Source organism: Pan paniscus, chromosome 16 (genome assembly GCF_029289425.2).
Source record: "Pan paniscus chromosome 16, NHGRI_mPanPan1-v2.0_pri, whole genome shotgun sequence".
NCBI classification, from domain to species: Eukaryota; Metazoa; Chordata; class Mammalia; order Primates; family Hominidae; genus Pan; species Pan paniscus.
The window spans coordinates 64,524,701-64,541,937 of NC_073265.2; the positions used below are offsets into that span (position 1 = coordinate 64,524,701).

General features: G+C 50.9%; 1 protein-coding gene across 9 annotated transcripts; it reads left to right on the forward strand.

Annotated features, from left to right (window-relative positions):
- Nucleotides 1-12,726: 12,726 nt before the first annotated feature.
- COMMD4 (COMM domain containing 4) lies at nt 12,727-17,093 on the forward strand. 9 transcript variants are annotated; one of them, XM_003818951.7, is made up of 8 exons: nt 12,727-12,923; nt 14,891-14,962; nt 15,183-15,248; nt 15,474-15,513; nt 15,813-15,932; nt 16,084-16,164; nt 16,522-16,698; nt 16,785-17,093. In XM_003818951.7, the coding sequence occupies exons 1-8, from the start codon at nt 12,921-12,923 to the stop codon at nt 16,823-16,825; spliced, it is 600 nt and encodes a 199-aa protein (XP_003818999.1). In that variant the 5' UTR covers nt 12,727-12,920; the 3' UTR covers nt 16,826-17,093. The 9 variants fall into 9 exon arrangements, with proteins under 9 accessions (XP_003818999.1, XP_054954462.2, XP_034795074.1 ...); XM_055098487.2 differs by having other exon boundaries at nt 12,753-13,061; XM_055098486.2 differs by having other exon boundaries at nt 12,898-13,052.
- The last annotated feature ends 144 nt before the right edge of the window (nt 17,094-17,237 follow it).

A 17,237-nucleotide genomic window follows, 5' to 3' on the forward strand; every position in this document is an offset into this window, starting at 1 on the left:
CCTGTTATTTGGAAACATAGATTCAGAGGAAATTTCAAAGATGGTACAGAGAGGTTTCATGTACTCTTCACTCAGTTTCCTCCAAAGGTTCTATTTTGTATAAATGTAGGACAATATCTAACAATGTCATGTGTCTAGGTCTATACCATTTTATCATATATGTAGACTCCTTTAACCACTGCTACAATCAAGATACAGAACTGTTCCACTGAAGGGGTGGCCTGCCCCTTCACACCTGTGGGTATATCTCATCAGATGGGATGAGAGACTGAGAAAAGAAATAAGACACAGAGACAAAGTATAGGGAAAGAACAGTGGGCCCAGGAGACCTGCACTCAGCATACCGAGGACCTGCACCGGCACCGGTCTCTGAGTTCCCTCAGTATTTATTGATTACTATTTTCACTATCTCAGCAAGAGGAATGCAGTAGGGGAGTAGGGTGACAGTGGGGAGGTCAGCAAGAAAACATGTGAGCAAAGGAATCTGTGTCACAAATAAGTTCAAGGGAAGACACTATGCCTGGATGTGCACGTTGGCCAGATTTATGCGTCTCTCCACCCAAACATCTCAGTGGAGTAAAGAATAACAAAGAAGCATTGCTACCAACATGTCTCGCCTCCCATCACAGGGCGGTTTTTCTCCTATCTCAGAATTGAACAAATCTACAATTGGGTTTTATACCAAAACATTCCATTCCCGGGGGCAGCAGGAGACAGAGGCCTTCCTCTTTTACTAATCCTCCTCAGCGCCGATCCTTCACGGGTGTCAGGCTGGGGGACAGTCAGCTCTTTCCCATCCCACAAGGCCACATTTCAGGCTATCACATGGGGAGAAACCTTGGACGATACCCGGCTTTCCAGGGCAGAGGTCCCTGAGGCTTTCCGCAGTGCATTGTGCCCCCGGTTTATCAAGACTAGAGAATGGCGATGACTTTTACCAAGCATACTGCTTATAAACATTTTGTTAACAAGGCACACCCTGCACAGCCCTAGATCCCTTAAACCTTGATTCCATACAACATATGTTTTTGTGAGCTCAAGGTTGGGGCAAAGTTACAGATTAACAGTATCTCAGGGCAAAGCAATTGTTCAGGGTACAGGTCAAAATGGAGTTTCTTATATCTTCCTTTTCTACATAGACACAATAACAGTCTGATCTCTCTTTTCTCTACATTCCATCACCATGAAAATCCCCCTCCTGCTATTCCTCTGCACTCATTCCTGGCTCTTCCCCTCCACTATTCCTACTCCTGGCAACCACTAATCTGCTTTCTGTCTTTATAATCTTGTCACTTCAAGAATATTATAAAATGCAAAAATTAGCTAGGCATGGTGGCACCAGCTTGTAGTTCCAGCTATGTGGGAGGCTGAGGCAGGAGAATCGCTTGAACCTGGGAGGTAGAGGCTACAGTGATCCTGCCACTGAAGTCCAGCCTGAGAAACAGGGCGAGACTCTCTCAATGAATGAATGAATGAAGGCCTGGCACGGTGGCTCACACCTATAATACCAGTGCTTCGGGAGGCCGAGGCCGGTGGAACCACTGAGGCCTGGAGTTTGAGACCAGTCTGGCTAACATGGCAAAACACTGTCTCTACTAAAAATACAAAAATTAGCCAGGCATGATGGTGAGTGCCTGTACTTCCAGCTACTTGGGAGGCTGAGGCATGAGAATTGCTTGAACCTGGGAGGCGGAGGCTGCAGTGAGCCCAGATCGTGCCACTGCACTCCAGTCTGGGCCATAGAGTGAGACTTCATCTCAAAAACAAAATAAAACAAAACCAAACAAAGAAAAAAAGAACATTATATAAATGGAATCACACAGTATGTGGCCTTTTGAGACTGGCTTTTTTTTTTCTACTCAGCAAATGCCCTTTAAGATCCATCCAAGTTGTGCATGTTCCTTTATGTTTTTTTCTGTTTGAGATGGAGTCTCACTCTGTCACCCAGGTTGGAATGTGGTGGCGTGATCTCAGCTCACTGCAACCTCCGCCTCCTGGGTTCAAGCAATTCTCCTGCCTGAGCCTCCTGAGTAGCTGGGATTATAGGCACCCACCACCATGCCTGGCTTTTTTTTTTTTTTTTTTTTTTTGAGATGAAGTTTTGCTCTTGTTACCCAGTACAATGGTGCGATCTTGGCTCACTGCAACCTCTGCCTCCCGAGTTCTAGCAATTCTCCTGCCCCAGCTTCCTGAACAGCTGGGATTACAGGTGCCTGCCACCACATCCAGCTAATTTTTTTTTGTATTTTTAGTAGAGACAGGGTTACACCATGTTGGCCAGTTTGGTCTTGAACTCCTGACCTTAGGCAATCCACCTGCCTCGGCCTCCCAAAGTGCTGAGTTTAGAGGAGTGAGCCATTGTGCCTGGCCCCCTTTTATTGTTGAATAGCATTTCATAAAATAGATGTAGCAGTTTGCTTAACCATTCACCTATTGGGGAGTATTTGGTTGTTTCCAGTTTGGGACTATTACAAATAAATCTGCCATGAACAATCATGTATGAGTTTTTGTGCAGACATCAGTTTTATTTTCTGGTACAAATGCCCAGAAGCAATTGCTAGGTCATATATTGAGGTATATGTTTAATTAAAGAAGCTGCCAAACTATTTTCTAGAGTGTCTGTACCATTTTATATTCCCGCCAGAGATGTATGAGAGAGTTAGTTTTGTCTGCATCCTCGCCGATATTTGATATTATCACTATGTTTGATTTGAGCTGTTCTAATAGATCTGTAGTGATATCTTACTGTGGTTTTAATTTGCATTTCCCCAGTGGTTAGTGTTGAAGATCTATTCCTGTGCTTTAAGTCAATTAATTTTTAAAACCTAAATAAATGTATTTAAAAAGGAAACTTTTGCTTTGGGAGGCCCAGGCGGGTGAATTGCTTGAGCCCAGGAGTTCGAGACAAGCCTGAGCAACATGGTGAAGCTCCATCTTTACAAAAAATAAAAAGTATCCAGCGTGGTGGCGTGCGCCTATGGTTTCAGCTACTCAAGAAGTGAGGCAGGAGGATTGCTTGAGCATAGGAGGTCGAGGCTGCAGTGAGCCATGATTGCACCATTATACTCCAGCCTGGGTGACAGAGCAAAATTCTGCCTTAAATAAATTAATTAATTAAAGGAAATTTGTGATTAGTGATTCTCAGAGTGTGGTCCCTGAGCCAGCAGCATCAGCATCACCATCACCTGATAATGTTAGAAATGCAGATTCTCAGGCACCATCCCAGACCTCCTGAATCAGAACCTCTGAGGCGTGGGTTCAGTGATCTGTGATTTAACAAGCCCTCCCGGTGAGAATCGGTCTCACTTACTACAAATAGAAGGTAATAGTAAAAATAAATGCATCCGCATATCGCCTAAAATCCTCTTGTGGGCCCCAGGTTGGCACAGCACACTTTCGGGCAGGAGCCCCGCTCACAGAGGCCGTGACAAGAATGCTCCTGCCCCTGGGGTTGTGCAGTGACAGCTCACACAGCTCCACGTGGCGGTTCTGAGTTTGGGAAGCGCTGATGTAGTCCTACTACAGCCCTTCCTGCCCTTCACTGGACTGAGAAAATCCAGGCTCTGAGGAGAGCGAGACTTGCCCAAGGTCACCCAGCAACATGGTCAGTCTCCTTTCCCAGGGCCCTCACTGTGCCTGGCCTGTTTAAAGCCTGCCTCTATTCACTGCTGAGTGAAAAATCCAGCCTCAAAACAGAATATGGGGAAGGATACTGTCTTGTGCAGCTTATGTTTATAGCTGCAGATACATGGGAAAAGAAGTCCGAAAATACTGTTGAAGCAGTTATTTAGGGAGAGAAGTGGTTTGCTGGTTTTTTGTGTTTTTAGCTTCTCTGTATTTCTTAATTTTTATCACAATAATCATGTTTAGTTACATAATCAAAATGTATTAAATATAATATTAAAAATTAACATGAAGCCTGATCCAGCCACGGCCTATTGTTGGCAGAGTCAGGAAGCCTTCCAGATAGAGCAGCCCCGTACCTGCCCCAGGTCACACCCTGGGCCTGGGCACATGCTAGGTCCTCTGTCTGGATACCCTCACCCCATGGTGGCCTCCACATCTGTACCCACCAGCACCTCCTGTGGGCAAGGCCCTTGCCTGCATCCAGCCCTGGGCACCCCCTAGACCAGAGGGCACCTCATGGTCTGAGAGTCCGCCTGTCTCTAAAGAGAGGAAAGCTCCTTGGGACATGTGTTCCACTTGACTATCACCCCTGGCCTGGTACAGAAAGGTGGACAGTGGGTATTTGGTGAATAAATGAATGGATGATTGGAATGAATCCCCAAAATGGTGATTTCCAGAGGCCCTTCTCCAGCTGGCCCAGGTGGAACCAGTTCCACTTTTCACAGGAAAGCCAGGTGTGAGGAGTGGGGCAGGTGTGTGTGAGGGGCCAGGTTTTCGAAGGCTGCATGGACATGGCGCTTTGGTGGGTCTGGGGGCAGCACTGCTGCTGTGGGAGCCTCAGGGAGGGCTCATCCCTGGAATCCCCCAGGGTATCCTAGTGCCCCCAGCTGCTGTGCGGTGTGAGAATTCCTGGCTGGTGGGGACACACAGGGATTTGTTTGGATTGGCCACCTGGTCCAGCCCAAGGAGCTGCACCTCCAGCCCCTTGGGGAAAAACTCACTTTTGATGTGTGATGACAGCTACAGGCAAGGAGAGGGAGAGGTGTGCTGGGCCTCAGCCTTAGAAGCCAGAAGCCAGTTCATGCCCCTACCTTGGTCTAGGTGGGAAAGGGATGCGGCCTCAGCTAGCTCTAGGGTCCTGGGTTATGGTCAGAACCCTCCCTTATGGACTCAGTGACTTGGGCTGACCCAGCCCCTCCCTAAGCCTTATCAGTGAAACCAGGGCTGGGCCAGGGCCCTCAACACCTCCCAGCTCCAACCTCTGGCTTTGTCCCAGGAGGGCAGGAGATGAGACAGAGGTGACCCGGGCTCTCCTGTTTACCTCAACCTCCTTGTGAAGCCTCCCTCTTTCTGCCTGTGAGGTGGGTGGGGCCGGAAGGAGGGACATTCACCTGTGGGCCTCTGACATCTCTGCCCAGGTGTGCCTGCAGAGCCTGGTCTATACCCGGTGCTCTGTTACACCCTACAGCCTGGCCATGACCTCCCTGCCTCCAGAGCAGCTCTGGCCCAGGGAAGAAGCTGGTCTCTGCATCGAATGATAGGTAGAAATTGGAAGTGGGAACGATAGCTCTGAAAAGGAGTCAAGGAGGAGGTGCCTTCCCAAGGACGTGGAGGATTTTTCCAGAATGGAACTTGACTGGGGTGGGCAAACATCAGGAGGTAGGAAGGGTGGCTCCCTCTGTGGGAGCCGGGGCAACTTGCCTGGGCCAAATGGTGCTAGGCTGTGGGTAGGGGTGGGCAGAGCTGGGGTTCCCAGAGCCTGGGGTCCCTGTCCTTGCAGAGGACTCGAATGCAAAACAAGTGTCCCCTGCCTTCTGGCTGGGGGACATCCTCTGCTTCCAAGCCCAGACATACACCAGCTGCCACAAGCCCCTGAGGCTCTTCAGAGGACCAATGGGCAGCCACACCCACGCTGGGCCAGCCTGCTGGACCCACCTGCACCCTGGTCAGAGCCCATGACTGAGGGGACTCTCTGGGGACAATGGGGGCAGTCTCATGCTGCCCTCTTACAGGTGGATCCATCCCTGGAATCTGGTGTTGGGCTGGGGTGGGCTGAGGCTGTTCTCTGCTGGGATGCCTGGTGGACAGCAGGTGGAGCAAGTTCTCCTTGGCTTTCCTGGACCCCAGGACACAGCTGAACACTGCACTTTACCCTGGATGCCTTCGGATTCTCAGGGGATCCTGGGAAGGAAGAGGGGGCTGCCCCTGCAGGGGGCCAGGGCCCTGGGCCATGCTTGCTCCCCTCAGTAGGCACCTTCTCTCCAGATCAACATCACCTGATTCCTGAAGGCCTGGGCTACTGACCAGAGCCCCAACTCCTTCACCAAGGCCTGTCTTACATCAGACCAGCTAGTATGAGTTTGGAGCCGAAGGGGGCAGAGAGAGAACACAGGGCTCTGTAAGCGTTCTCGGCTCCCTGCTGCGGTAGGCCCAGTAGAAGGCCCCCCAGAAATCTGCAGCTGCTGTAAGTCACTGGGAGGAAGCTGCAGCAGACATGTGTTTCCCAGCCTGGTAGATGCAGAGGGGTGTCCGGGCCCCCAGGTGGGAGGCCCAAATGAGGCCTTGGATGTGGCAGTGCAGGAATTCTAGCCAGCTCTGGGGCCCTGGGCAAGTCATTTAACCTCTCAGAACCCTACTCCTGGTCACCATGGGGCTCTTGTGTGGATGTAAAGAACCCCCCCCCCGGCCACTTATGTCCCATCAGTGGAAGCCTAGCATGGGTGGAGACCCCCGAGACTGAACTCAGTGGTGGGATCCAGCCTTCCCAGCTCTCCTACATAGAGCCCAGAGCCAGCAGGGTGGGCTTCCTGGAGAAGCAGGTGCTCCTGTGGGCTGGAGAGCATGAGTAGGGGTCCCTTTGGAAAGGTGGAAGAGGCTGCGGTCAGTGGAAGCCATAATGAGGCAGAGCTTGGGCAGAAGGGGCATGATTGGGGGATCTGAGGCCCAACAGAGACTGGACTGAGGACACTATGGCCACCTACAGGACACTGTCCTACTCAGGCAGTGGAAACTTAGCTAGGGCTGGGCCACCTGGTCCTGAGTGAGGCTTCACCAGTCTTGGAAACTGTGCCCAAGGTGGCTTCATGTAAGAGCGCATCTCAGCACTTTTTTTTTTTTTTTTTTTCTGAGACAGGGTCTTGCTCTGTCATCTAGGCTGGAATGCAGTGGCAAGATCATAGCTTACTGCAGCCTCAGACTCCTGGGCTCAAGCGATCCTCCCACCTCAGCCTCACAAAGTGCTGGAATTATAGGCCTGAGGTATGCAGCTTGGTTTTAAATCTTAATAAATATCTCCTCCTGGTCTGCTTCCCTGGCTGACACACATGCTGGAATCTTGCGCCTAGACAGACATGTTTCTGGACTTGGTTCCATTTGTTCTGACGGCCTCCTCTCTCTCAATGACTGCACATTACAGTATGTGGCTATTCTTACACATTTCTGTATAGACTTAGGGTTAGTATATTAACGTCAAAGTTCTACTGGTTTTTCAAGGCTGGATGGAATGTTTGGGTTAATTTAGTTGTGGGCATCTTGACAATATAGGCTTTCCCTCCAGGAACGGTGATTCTGGGACGCAGGTTTTGCACATTCTGGTTTATTGCTTGGCTCGCTGCCACAGAGGGATGGCACTGCTCCACACGCCATGCCCAAGAGATGTCCCACCTTATCTTTCTAAATCAAGCTGAATGTTCTCAGTTGACAGGATATCATATCAGTGCTGCGGGGACTCACTCCCCACAACCCGAGATGAAGTGAGGTGGAGACTATGGAGCAGATCCGTGCTGACTGCATTCGCCCTTCCTGACCCGCACTGCTGCTGGCCGCGGCTGTGTCTGAGTCGACAGACGGCATTGATTTGGGGACGGGGTGGGGGGCGGTGCTGGAGAGATGCCCCTCACCTCCCTTAGCTCCTCCTGTCCAGCCAATGCTTGGCCACCAAGGCCCCTGACTTCCAGGCCCCAGTCACCACTAACAGGGTGCTGCATGGGAACAAAGTGTAGGCCCAGAACCTGGAGTTCAGGTCACTCCTCCTTCCAGTCGAAGCCTCTATCCCTCCCAGGTGAGTCCACCCTCATTCCTCCATGGGCCAAATATCCTAAACAAAGGCCTGGACATGGGGTCTTTATCCAAGTGCCCAGAAAACACACACAGAAAGGCTCTGCAGGCCCCCTGTGGCCTGTCAGAGGTAAGAGCCTGCCCATCAAAATGCACAGTCCAGGTTCTTGCAGGGAGGTGAGGAGGGGAGGAAGAAAAGGTCTATCTCATTCTTTCAGCGGGAACTCAAACTTGGGAAAGCCAGACGCAGTACATTTCTTAATCCTGATACTTTTATAACTGGTTACAGCGGGGTCACATGCACAACTGTTTTCCAACATCTTTCAACGGGCCACATAACATCCTGCAGCTTATTTTTTTATTTTGTAAGGCCAGGGGCAGTGGCTCATGCCTGTAATCTCAACACTTTTGGAGGCTGAGGCAGGAAGTCTGCTTGAGGCCAGGAGTTCAGGACCAGCCCAGGCAACATAGCAAGACCCAGGATACAACAGAGAAAGACCCTGTCTCAAAAAATATCTTTTCCAAGTGCAGTGCCATGATCACAGCTCACCATAGCCTCCAACTCCTGGGCTCAAGCGATACTCCCACTTCAGCAGCTGGGACTATCAGAGCGCAGCACCATATCTGGCTGATGTTTTAATTTTTAGTAGAGATGCGGTCTCACTATGTTGCCCAGGCTGGTCTTGAACGCCTGGCCTCAAGAGATATTCCCAATGCGACCTCACAATGCACTGCGGTTACAGGCATGAGCCACCATGCAGCCCCTGCAAAATCTAACTGTCCTTCAGGTGCTTCTTTTGGACCTCCTAGCTAGACTGTCATTGGAAAATACTAGTTTATTATTTACCCACATTTATGTTAATGGATTTCCCATGTTTTATTTGTCTAGACTAGGGTTTCTCCACAGCAACACTATTGATGTTTAGGGCTGGATAATTCTCTGTTCTGGAGCTGTTTGCACCTCGCAGGATGTTTAGCAGCATCCCCAGCCTCCGCCTGCTACATGCCAGTAGCACTCCTCAGTGTGACAGCCAAAATGATTTCAGATATTGTCAAATATCCCCGGGAGTAAAAATCACCTCCAGTTGAGAACTGCTGACCTAAAACCCTCTGGAACAATGTTAGATCATGGTAATGATAGCACATACTGCTCCTGACCTTAATGGGAATACCTCTAGCATCAAAAAGTATAGTAGTACCTGTATACTACTGTCTGGGCTGTTATTAGTACACTGTATTAGTCCATTCTCACTCTGCTATGAAGAAATACCCAAGACAGGGTAATTTATAAAGAAAAGAGGTTTAAGTTGACTCACAGTTCTGCATGGCTGGGGAGGCCTCAGGAAACTTATAATTATGGCAGAAGACACCTCTTCACAGGGCAGCAGGCGAGAGAAGGAGAGCCGAGCAAAGGGGAAAGCCCGTAATAAAACCATCAGATCTCGTGAGAACTCACTATCACGAGAACAGCATGGGAGAAACCACCCCCATGATTCAATTATCTCCACCTGGTCCCACCCTTGACACGTGGGGATTATTGCAATTCAAGGTGAGATCTGGATGGGGACACAGAGCCAAACCATATTATATCCTTTATATTAGCATACTGTATCGAAGTATAATTTTCTTTCTTTTTTTTTCTTTGAGATAGAGTCTCGGTCTGGCTCTGGCTGGAGTGCAGTGGCATGACCTCAGCTAACTGCAACCTCCATCTCCTAGGTTCAAGCAATTCTTGTGCCTTAGCTTCCTAAGTAGCTGGAACTACAGGTGTGTGCCACCCCCTAGCTAATTTTGATTTTTTTTTTTAGTAGAGACGGAGTTTCACCATGTTGGCCAGGCTGGTGTCAAACTTCTGGCCTCACGTGATCCCGCCACTTTGGCCTTCCAAAGTGCTGAGATTACAGGCATGAGCCACCGCACCCAGCCTGAAGAATAATTTTTACAATGTTAAAAGCATGACTTTCATACAAATAATGAAGGAATATGTATAAGATATTTTCTTTAATTCACAAGGGAGTTAGCAACATGGTGAAGCAAGTTCAAGGAGCTTTTTGAGAGACAGTGTCTGTAATGCTCCAGGAAGGGCATTCTGAAATGTATTCTGAGATAGAGACAAAACTTGTTAATATCCTATAGGGAGGTCAGGCATGGTGGCTCACACCTGTAATCCCAGCACTTTGGGAGGTCAAGGCAGGCGGATGACCTGAGGTCAGGAGTTCAAGACCAGCCTGGCCAACATGTTGAAACCCTGTCTCTACTAAAAATACAAAATTAGCCAGGTGCAGTGGTGGTCACCTGTAGTCCCAGCTACTCAGGAGGCTGAGGCAAGAGAATCGCTTGAACCCTGGAGGCGGAGGTTGTAGTGAGCTGAGATTGTGCCACTGCACTCCAGCCTGGGCGGCAGAACGAGATTCCGTCTCAAAAAAAAAAGGGGGGCCGAGCGCAGTGGCTCACGCCTGTAATCCCAGCACTTTGGGAGGCCGAGGCGGGCGGATCACGAGGTCAGGAGATTGAGACCATCCTGGCCAACACGGTGAAACCCCATCTCTCTAAAAATATAAAAAAATTAGCCCGGCGTGGTGGCGGGCGCCTGTGGTCCCAGCTGCTCGGGAGGCTAAGGCAGGAGAATGGCGTGAACCCAGGAGGTGGAGGTTGCAGTGAGCCAAGATGGCGCCACTGCACTCCAGCCTGGGTGACAGAGCGAGACTCCATTTCAAAAAAAAAAAGAAAATCATATCGGGAAATAAAACTGCCATCTTTGGGTGTTATCTTTTCCACTGGACAGAAACCTCTGTAAGTTAACATATATACATATTCTCAAGAATATTCATAACATATTCTGTAGTATATTTCCCTACACTAGTGGTTTTCAAAGCATGGTCTCAAATGTCACCTGGGAATATAGACACGCAATGCTCAGGCCCCACCTCAGTCCTATTGAGTTAGAAACTCTGGTGTGGGGCCCAGCAGCCGGTTTCACGAGCCCTGCAGGTGATGATGATGCACTCTAATGTGTGAGAACCACGGCTCTAAATAGTCAAATCATCTTTTTTTTTTTTTTTTTTTTTTTTGAGACAGAGTCTCACACTGTTGCCCAAGCTGACTGAAATGCAGCGGTGCAATCTCGGCTCACTGCAGCCTCCACCTCCCACGTTCAAGCGATTCTCATGCCTCAGCCTCCCGACTGGCTGGGATTACAGGCACCCACTACCACACCCTGCTAATTTTTTTTGTTTTTTTTTCAGTAGAGACAGGTTTTGCCATGTTAGCCAGGCCACCGCTCTCGAACTCCTGACCTCAGGTGATCTGCCTGCCTCGGCCTCCCAAAGTGCTAGGATTACAGGCATGAGCCACCGTGCCCAGCCTTTATTTATTTATTTATTTATATTTTATTTTATTTTTTTGAGATGGTCTCCTTCTGTTGCTCAGGATGGATGGAGTACAGTGGTGCCATCATGGTTCACTGCAGCCTCCACCTCCCAGGCTCAAGAGATCCTCTGACCTCAGCCTCTTAGGTAGCTGGGACAACACGTGTGCACCAGGACAAGCGGGTAATTTTTTGTAGAGACTGGGGTCTCCCTATGTTGTGCAAGCTGGTCTAGAACTCCTGGGCTCAAGCGATCCACCGGCCTTGGCCTACCAAAGTGCTATGATTAAAGGTCTTAACATTCTTAAAAAATTTTTTTGACATGGTTTAGGATAGTCTAGTAACTTAACGTACTGTTGTTTTCAACAGGCTAGTGGTTATGATTTGTAAAAGAACTCTTCAGAAATGAGCTCAATTTTACCATGAATTGGGACACTTTACATTTCTATTTTATAGTGCAGTTTAATTGTCATGGGCTCTGTCTTTTAAAAACCTGAAAACCTGCAACAATAAAACCAGCTGCACCTGTTGCATGGGATAGGCATGGAATTGAGGAGAGAGCTCAAACTACGGTCAGCCCTCTGTATACTGGGGTTCTGGATCCTTGGATTTAACCAACTGTGCATCGAAAATATTTGGAAAAAGTAAAACAATAAAAAAACATAGGCCGGGTGCAGTGGCGGGCGCCTGTAGTCCCAGCTCCTCGGGAGGCTGAGGCAGGAGAATGGCGTGAACCCGGAAGGCGGAGCTGGCAGCGAGTGGAGATCGCGCCACTGCACTCCAGCCTGGGCAACAGAGCAAGACTCCGTCTCAAAAATAAAAATTAAAAAACTTTATAACAGCTATTTACAAAGCATTTACGTTGTATTAGGTATTATAGTAATCTAGAGATGATTTAAAGTATACGGAAGGATGTGCACAGGTTATTTGCAAATACTATGCCATATTATATCAGGGACTTGAGTATCTGTGAATTTTGGTATCTCTGGGGTCCTGGAACCAACATCCTGAGGTTACCAAAGGACGACTGTATTCAATTTTGTCTCTGGTTATTAGTCTATTCTCAAATGTATTTTTGTTGTTGTTTTGTCTTTTTGTTTTTGCCTCTTCAAGTCAATGTCGGAAACTTAGTTGTTCTAGACTACCCATTAGCTCAGAGCTACCAGTAATCAGACTACCACTGCAACCTAAGCAACCGATTTTTCTTCCCCATCAGACTGGCAAAAATTAAGATAAGCATCTATTGATGTTGAAGCTGTAGGGAGTTTTCCTGAGCAAGTAATTATGACAGCCCTTTTTGCTAGGCACCTAGATGATTCATCAAAATGAAATAAAATACCCATGCACTTGAAGAAGTTATCTGGTTTATTTCCTTACCTGGGTGCTGGTTATGTGAGGTGCACAGTTGATGAAAACTTATTAAGCTTTATAATAGGTACAATTTTCTGTATGTGTAGTAGACTTCAATAGTTTTTAAAATGTCTTTTGCCACAGCCCGCAGCTGTGTATAATGCTATTCGCTTAACAGTGGAAAACGTGTCAATGACCTGAAACACCCTGGCTCCCGGGATCCTACCCCCTTAAGTTAAACAAATGAAATAACTTCCACTGTCTTTCCTAATGTCTTAATTCGGTCCTCAGTTAAACTGGCGGTTGGCGCCAGTTTTTTCCAGGGAAGGATTCTGGGAGACGGAGGAGGAGACGCCAGCATTTCGCCCCCTGCACCTCCAGCGGGCTGCGGTCCGCTCCCGGCCTCACTCGAGCAGGCCCCGCCCTCCCAGAGGCAGTTAGTCCAAGTCACGTGATCGTCGACTCAGCTGACCCTGCGGGACCGGAAAAAGAAATTCCCGGGCCCTGGCTTCTTGGTGCGATGGTGAGACACCAGGGGCGAAGCGAGGCATGGGCTGCTGGAGCGGGAATAAGGGGGCGCCAAGTGGCTCCGGAAACTGGGGGAGGTTGTACTGGCCTCTCCGCAAACACAGTGTGTGCGGGCGTGAGGGCTGTGAGTCTGGTAGGGAAAAGTCCACCACTCTCCCGCTCCCGAGACGGGGGCGGGGGTACGGGGCGGGTAAGACAGAGCAGGCCGGCCGGCTTAGAGTCCCGGTGCTTCCCTGGCGGAAGGAAGGGCCCCTGCCTCCCGGGGCAGGAACTAGGGCTTGTCTGGAGCTGGGAGTCCTTTCAGGTCTTCCCCATCCCCAAGAGGACCTCCCAAGGATACCCCCTTCCCCAGCCCTAACGTGGGGCTTGTACAAGAAGGTGCTTAGAATCAGGCTCACTCTTGCACACTGTTAGGAAGCCCCTCCGCTCTTTCCAGAGCCAGAAAGTAGTAGTTTTGGGGTTGAGACTTATCCATCCATCCATCCAATCCATCCATCCGTACGTTCTAAGCGCCTAGTCTATACCATGAAGTGTGCTAGGCACTGGGAGGACTTGAGCTGCCAAGGGAAGGGGAAATCGGAGGCTTGAATTGGAGTCATAGCTGAGGCTCCAGGGGCAGAGACCTAACCGCGCCTTGTGTGTAGTGCTAAGGGGGCTTCCTAAGGATGCCATCAAACTTAAAGGCGGATGGATGGCAGGAGCTGGCTGGCTGAAGTACAGTTTGTGTACCAGGGGTAGGGAGGCAAGGGTGGGAGACGTGTGTCTTCAGACAGAGAACAGCATGTGCAGAGACTTCAGGTTAGAGAGAGTATGGCTCCCCAGGAATGGATGCATTTCCCATAGCTGGGAGAGTATCATCTGCAGGTTAGGGAAAGATGAGGCTGGACAAGTAGAGAACAAATCTTCCTGGCTCTTGGATCACCACAATCAAGATAATGAACGTATCCACCGGCCTCCATAATTTCCTTGTGTGAGGGGCTATTTTAAGAAGTATAATCAAGAAGGGCTGTTCTGGCTGGGTGCGGTGGCTCATGCCTGTAATCCTAGCACTTTGGGAGAGTGAAGAGGGTGGATCACCTGAGGTCAGGAGTTCGAGACCAGCATGGCCATGGCACTCCAGCCTGGGCAACAGAGGGAGACTCTGTCTTATTTTTTTATTTTTTAAAAAAAGAAGGGCTGGTCTGATGTGTCACTTAAAGGATAGCAAGCCACTGGCCAGGCGCCGTGGCTCACGCCTGTAATCCCAGCACTTTGGGAGGCTGAGGAGGACGGATCACTTGAGGTCGGGAGTTCAAGACCAGCCTGGCTAACATAGTGAAACGCTGTCTCTACTAAAAATACAAAATTAGCCGAGTGTGGTGGCACATGCCTGTTATCCCAGCTACTTGGGAGGCTGAGGCAGGAGAATCACTTGAACCTGGGAAGCGGAGGTTGCAATGAGCCGAGGTCGCGCCATTGCACTCCAGCCTGGGGAACAAGAGTGAAACTGTCTCAAAAAAAAAAAAAAGGATAGCAAGCCACACAGAGAGTGCAGCAGGCATGGAGGCGGGAGCAAGGCTGGTGTGCCCCAGCAGCAGCAGGGAAGCCGGAGTGGCTGGACTTGTGTGGGTATGGGGAAGAGGGGAGAGAGATCACTCGTCTCTGTGAAGCACCGGACTTTGTTTTATCCCATGCTGTACCCCCAGCACTTAGAGTGGGAGCTAGCATAGAGAAGGTGCTCAATTGATGTTTGCCGAGCAGATGAATGCCTGGAGTAGACCTCAGAGCAGGGTTTGGTGGCAGGGTGGGTCAGGGAGAGAGTTTACTCAACAGCCTGGTGATAGGGGAGAACAAGAGGCCAGAGGGTATCCATCTATGTCGGGGACCAGGGGTCCCTGCTGGGCAGCAGTGTGGGAGACACACGGATCCTGGCCACACCTCAGGCCTCCCTCCAGCCTGATTACCTGCCTCCCTTCCTTGCAGAGGTTCCGGTTCTGTGGTGATCTGGACTGTCCCGACTGGGTCCTGGCAGAAATCAGCACGCTGGCCAAGATGGTTAAGTGCACAGGGTCTACACTGGGTGGAGGAGGGGTGTTGGGCTGGGGATTGTGGCTGTAGAGGATGGTGAGGTTTCTCTGGGGCTAGGGCCTCAGTGCTCTCAGCCTGTGCTGCCATGCTTTGTGACCTTGATCAGTGGCTGGCCTGCTCTGAGCCTGTCCCCAGGAAGGAGGGGTGAGGTTTGCCAGCCTGGCTGATGTAAGGACTTCCCTTCCAGTCCTCTGTGAAGTTGCGGCTGCTCTGCAGCCAGGTACTAAAGGAGCTGCTGGGACAGGGGATTGATGTGAGTACAAGATCCAGCACCCCATTGTCCCATGACCTTATGACCACCACTGCCCTGAAACTCTGCACTAGGCCCGGGGAGACGGGTGAACCAGCCTCTCAACCTCTCTGGGCACCTCCCTTCCTTCTTTCCAGCCTGTCTGTTCCTTATCGCAGGATCCAGGCTGGGGGTGAGGGGCTGGTGAGCAAGGGCCTGGCACCCCCTGAAGGTCTCCTTTCCCCATAGTATGAGAAGATCCTGAAGCTCACGGCTGACGCCAAGTTTGGTGAGTATCCCGCTGAGTCTATAAGCCCCAGGCAACCCTGGGAACTTGGCCTGGTGCCTGGTACAGAGTGGCCCCCCACCCCTCCCAGCAGCATCCTTAACTTACCTTCCCTAGTGGAGGAGCATGAGGGAAAGAAAGACCGACAGTCCCACCTTCCTGTCCTCTGCCAGCTCCTGGTGGAGCAGTAGCAGTGCCTGTGGCTCCAGGAGGCCTGGGGGCTTTGAGCTAAAGTTAATAGGGCAACAGGGAGGTGGCTGGACCCACAGTGACACCCCCTGCCCCACCCACGGGTCCCTCAGAGTCAGGCGATGTGAAGGCCACAGTGGCAGTGCTGAGTTTCATCCTCTCCAGTGCGGCCAAGCACAGTGTCGATGGCGAATCCTTGTCCAGTGAACTGCAGCAGCTGGGGCTGCCCAAAGGTACGGGTTGTGGGTTGGCAGCTGGGCAGCCTGTCGGCCAAGGGCTGCTAGAGAGGGGACAGGCCCTGAGGTGTACCCTGCCCTGTTTGGGCCAGGAGCCCAAGCCCAGCCCCCACCTGCTACCTCCAGAGCTTCTCCATTCTACCCCCAGAGCACGCGGCCAGCCTGTGCCGCTGTTATGAGGAGAAGCAAAGCCCCTTGCAGAAGCACCTGCGGGTCTGCAGCCTACGCAGTAAGTATGAGGCCAGCCAGGGTCCGGGCTCATTCTAGAAGGTGCACGCAGCACGCAAAGTGCATGGAGAGTCCAGGGAGACGACTTAACCACGGTCACATGGTTACTAGCAGCCGTAGAGCTGGGACCTGGCCCTGGGTCTCCTGACTCCCCCCAAGGTTTCTTGTCACTGAGGTCTGCTGTGGGTGATGCGAACTGATTATCGGGCACCTGCCCTGTTCTGAGCCTGGGTCAGCAGGATGGGAGCTTCTTAGAGGCCACATAGCCTTGAATGGTTGAGAGCTGAGCCAGGGTGTCGGCTGAGGTCTACTTGGCTTGCCTGCTTTGATCCTGAGAGCCACCCACCCCATCTCACAGTGAATAGGTTGGCAGGTGTGGGCTGGCGGGTGGACTACACCCTGAGCTCCAGCCTGCTGCAATCCGTGGAAGAGCCCATGGTGCACCTGCGGCTGGAGGTGGCAGCTGCCCCAGGGACCCCAGCCCAGCCTGTTGCCATGTCCCTCTCAGCAGACAAGTTCCAGATCCTCCTGGCAGGTGAGGCTCAGCTATTCCTTGACGGGTAAGAGGCTCTCCCAGATCCGCCTGACTGCCTCCCACCTGCCCACCTCTTCCCTCTGCAGAACTGAAGCAGGCCCAGACCCTGATGAGCTCCCTGGGCTGAGGAGAAGGGTGTTCCAGGCCTGTGTGGAGCCGCCCTGCCCATATGGAGTCACGCCCTCTGAACTGCTCTTCGGGAGGCAGCCCTGGTTCTAGGATGCTGAGGCCCTGGCCCGGACTCTGGCCTCCCAGATCCCCAGCTGCCTCACTTCTCTCTTGAGAACTTGGCTCAGGGCTCCTGAGGACCTTTCCCAGCATTACCTTCCCTTCCCTTGAAAGGCAATTGTTGGCTGTTTTCATAAGCAGGAAAAATAAACAGAAGTATAACGGAATGTGTGCAGGGGGTTCTGTTTGGGTTCAGATCAAGGGTTTTTGTGAGAGAAACACAAGTGACATACAGGCCTCCTTGGTCCATCACTCCTTTTCTCAATTGCTGATTGAGGGAGGTCATAGGTAAGGCCAACTGAGGACCAAAA

Coding starts and splice junctions, on each gene's coding strand:
- COMMD4 (XM_055098487.2), top strand. CDS start 12,921: ATGGTGAGACACCAGGGGCGAAGCGAGGCATGGGCTGCTGGAGCGGGA. Junction 16,165..16,521: donor GCGGGTCTGCAGCCTACGCA/GTAAGTATGAGG, acceptor CCCATCTCACAG/TGAATAGGTTGGCAGGTGTG. Junction 16,699..16,784: donor GTTCCAGATCCTCCTGGCAG/GTGAGGCTCAGC, acceptor TTCCCTCTGCAG/AACTGAAGCAGGCCCAGACC.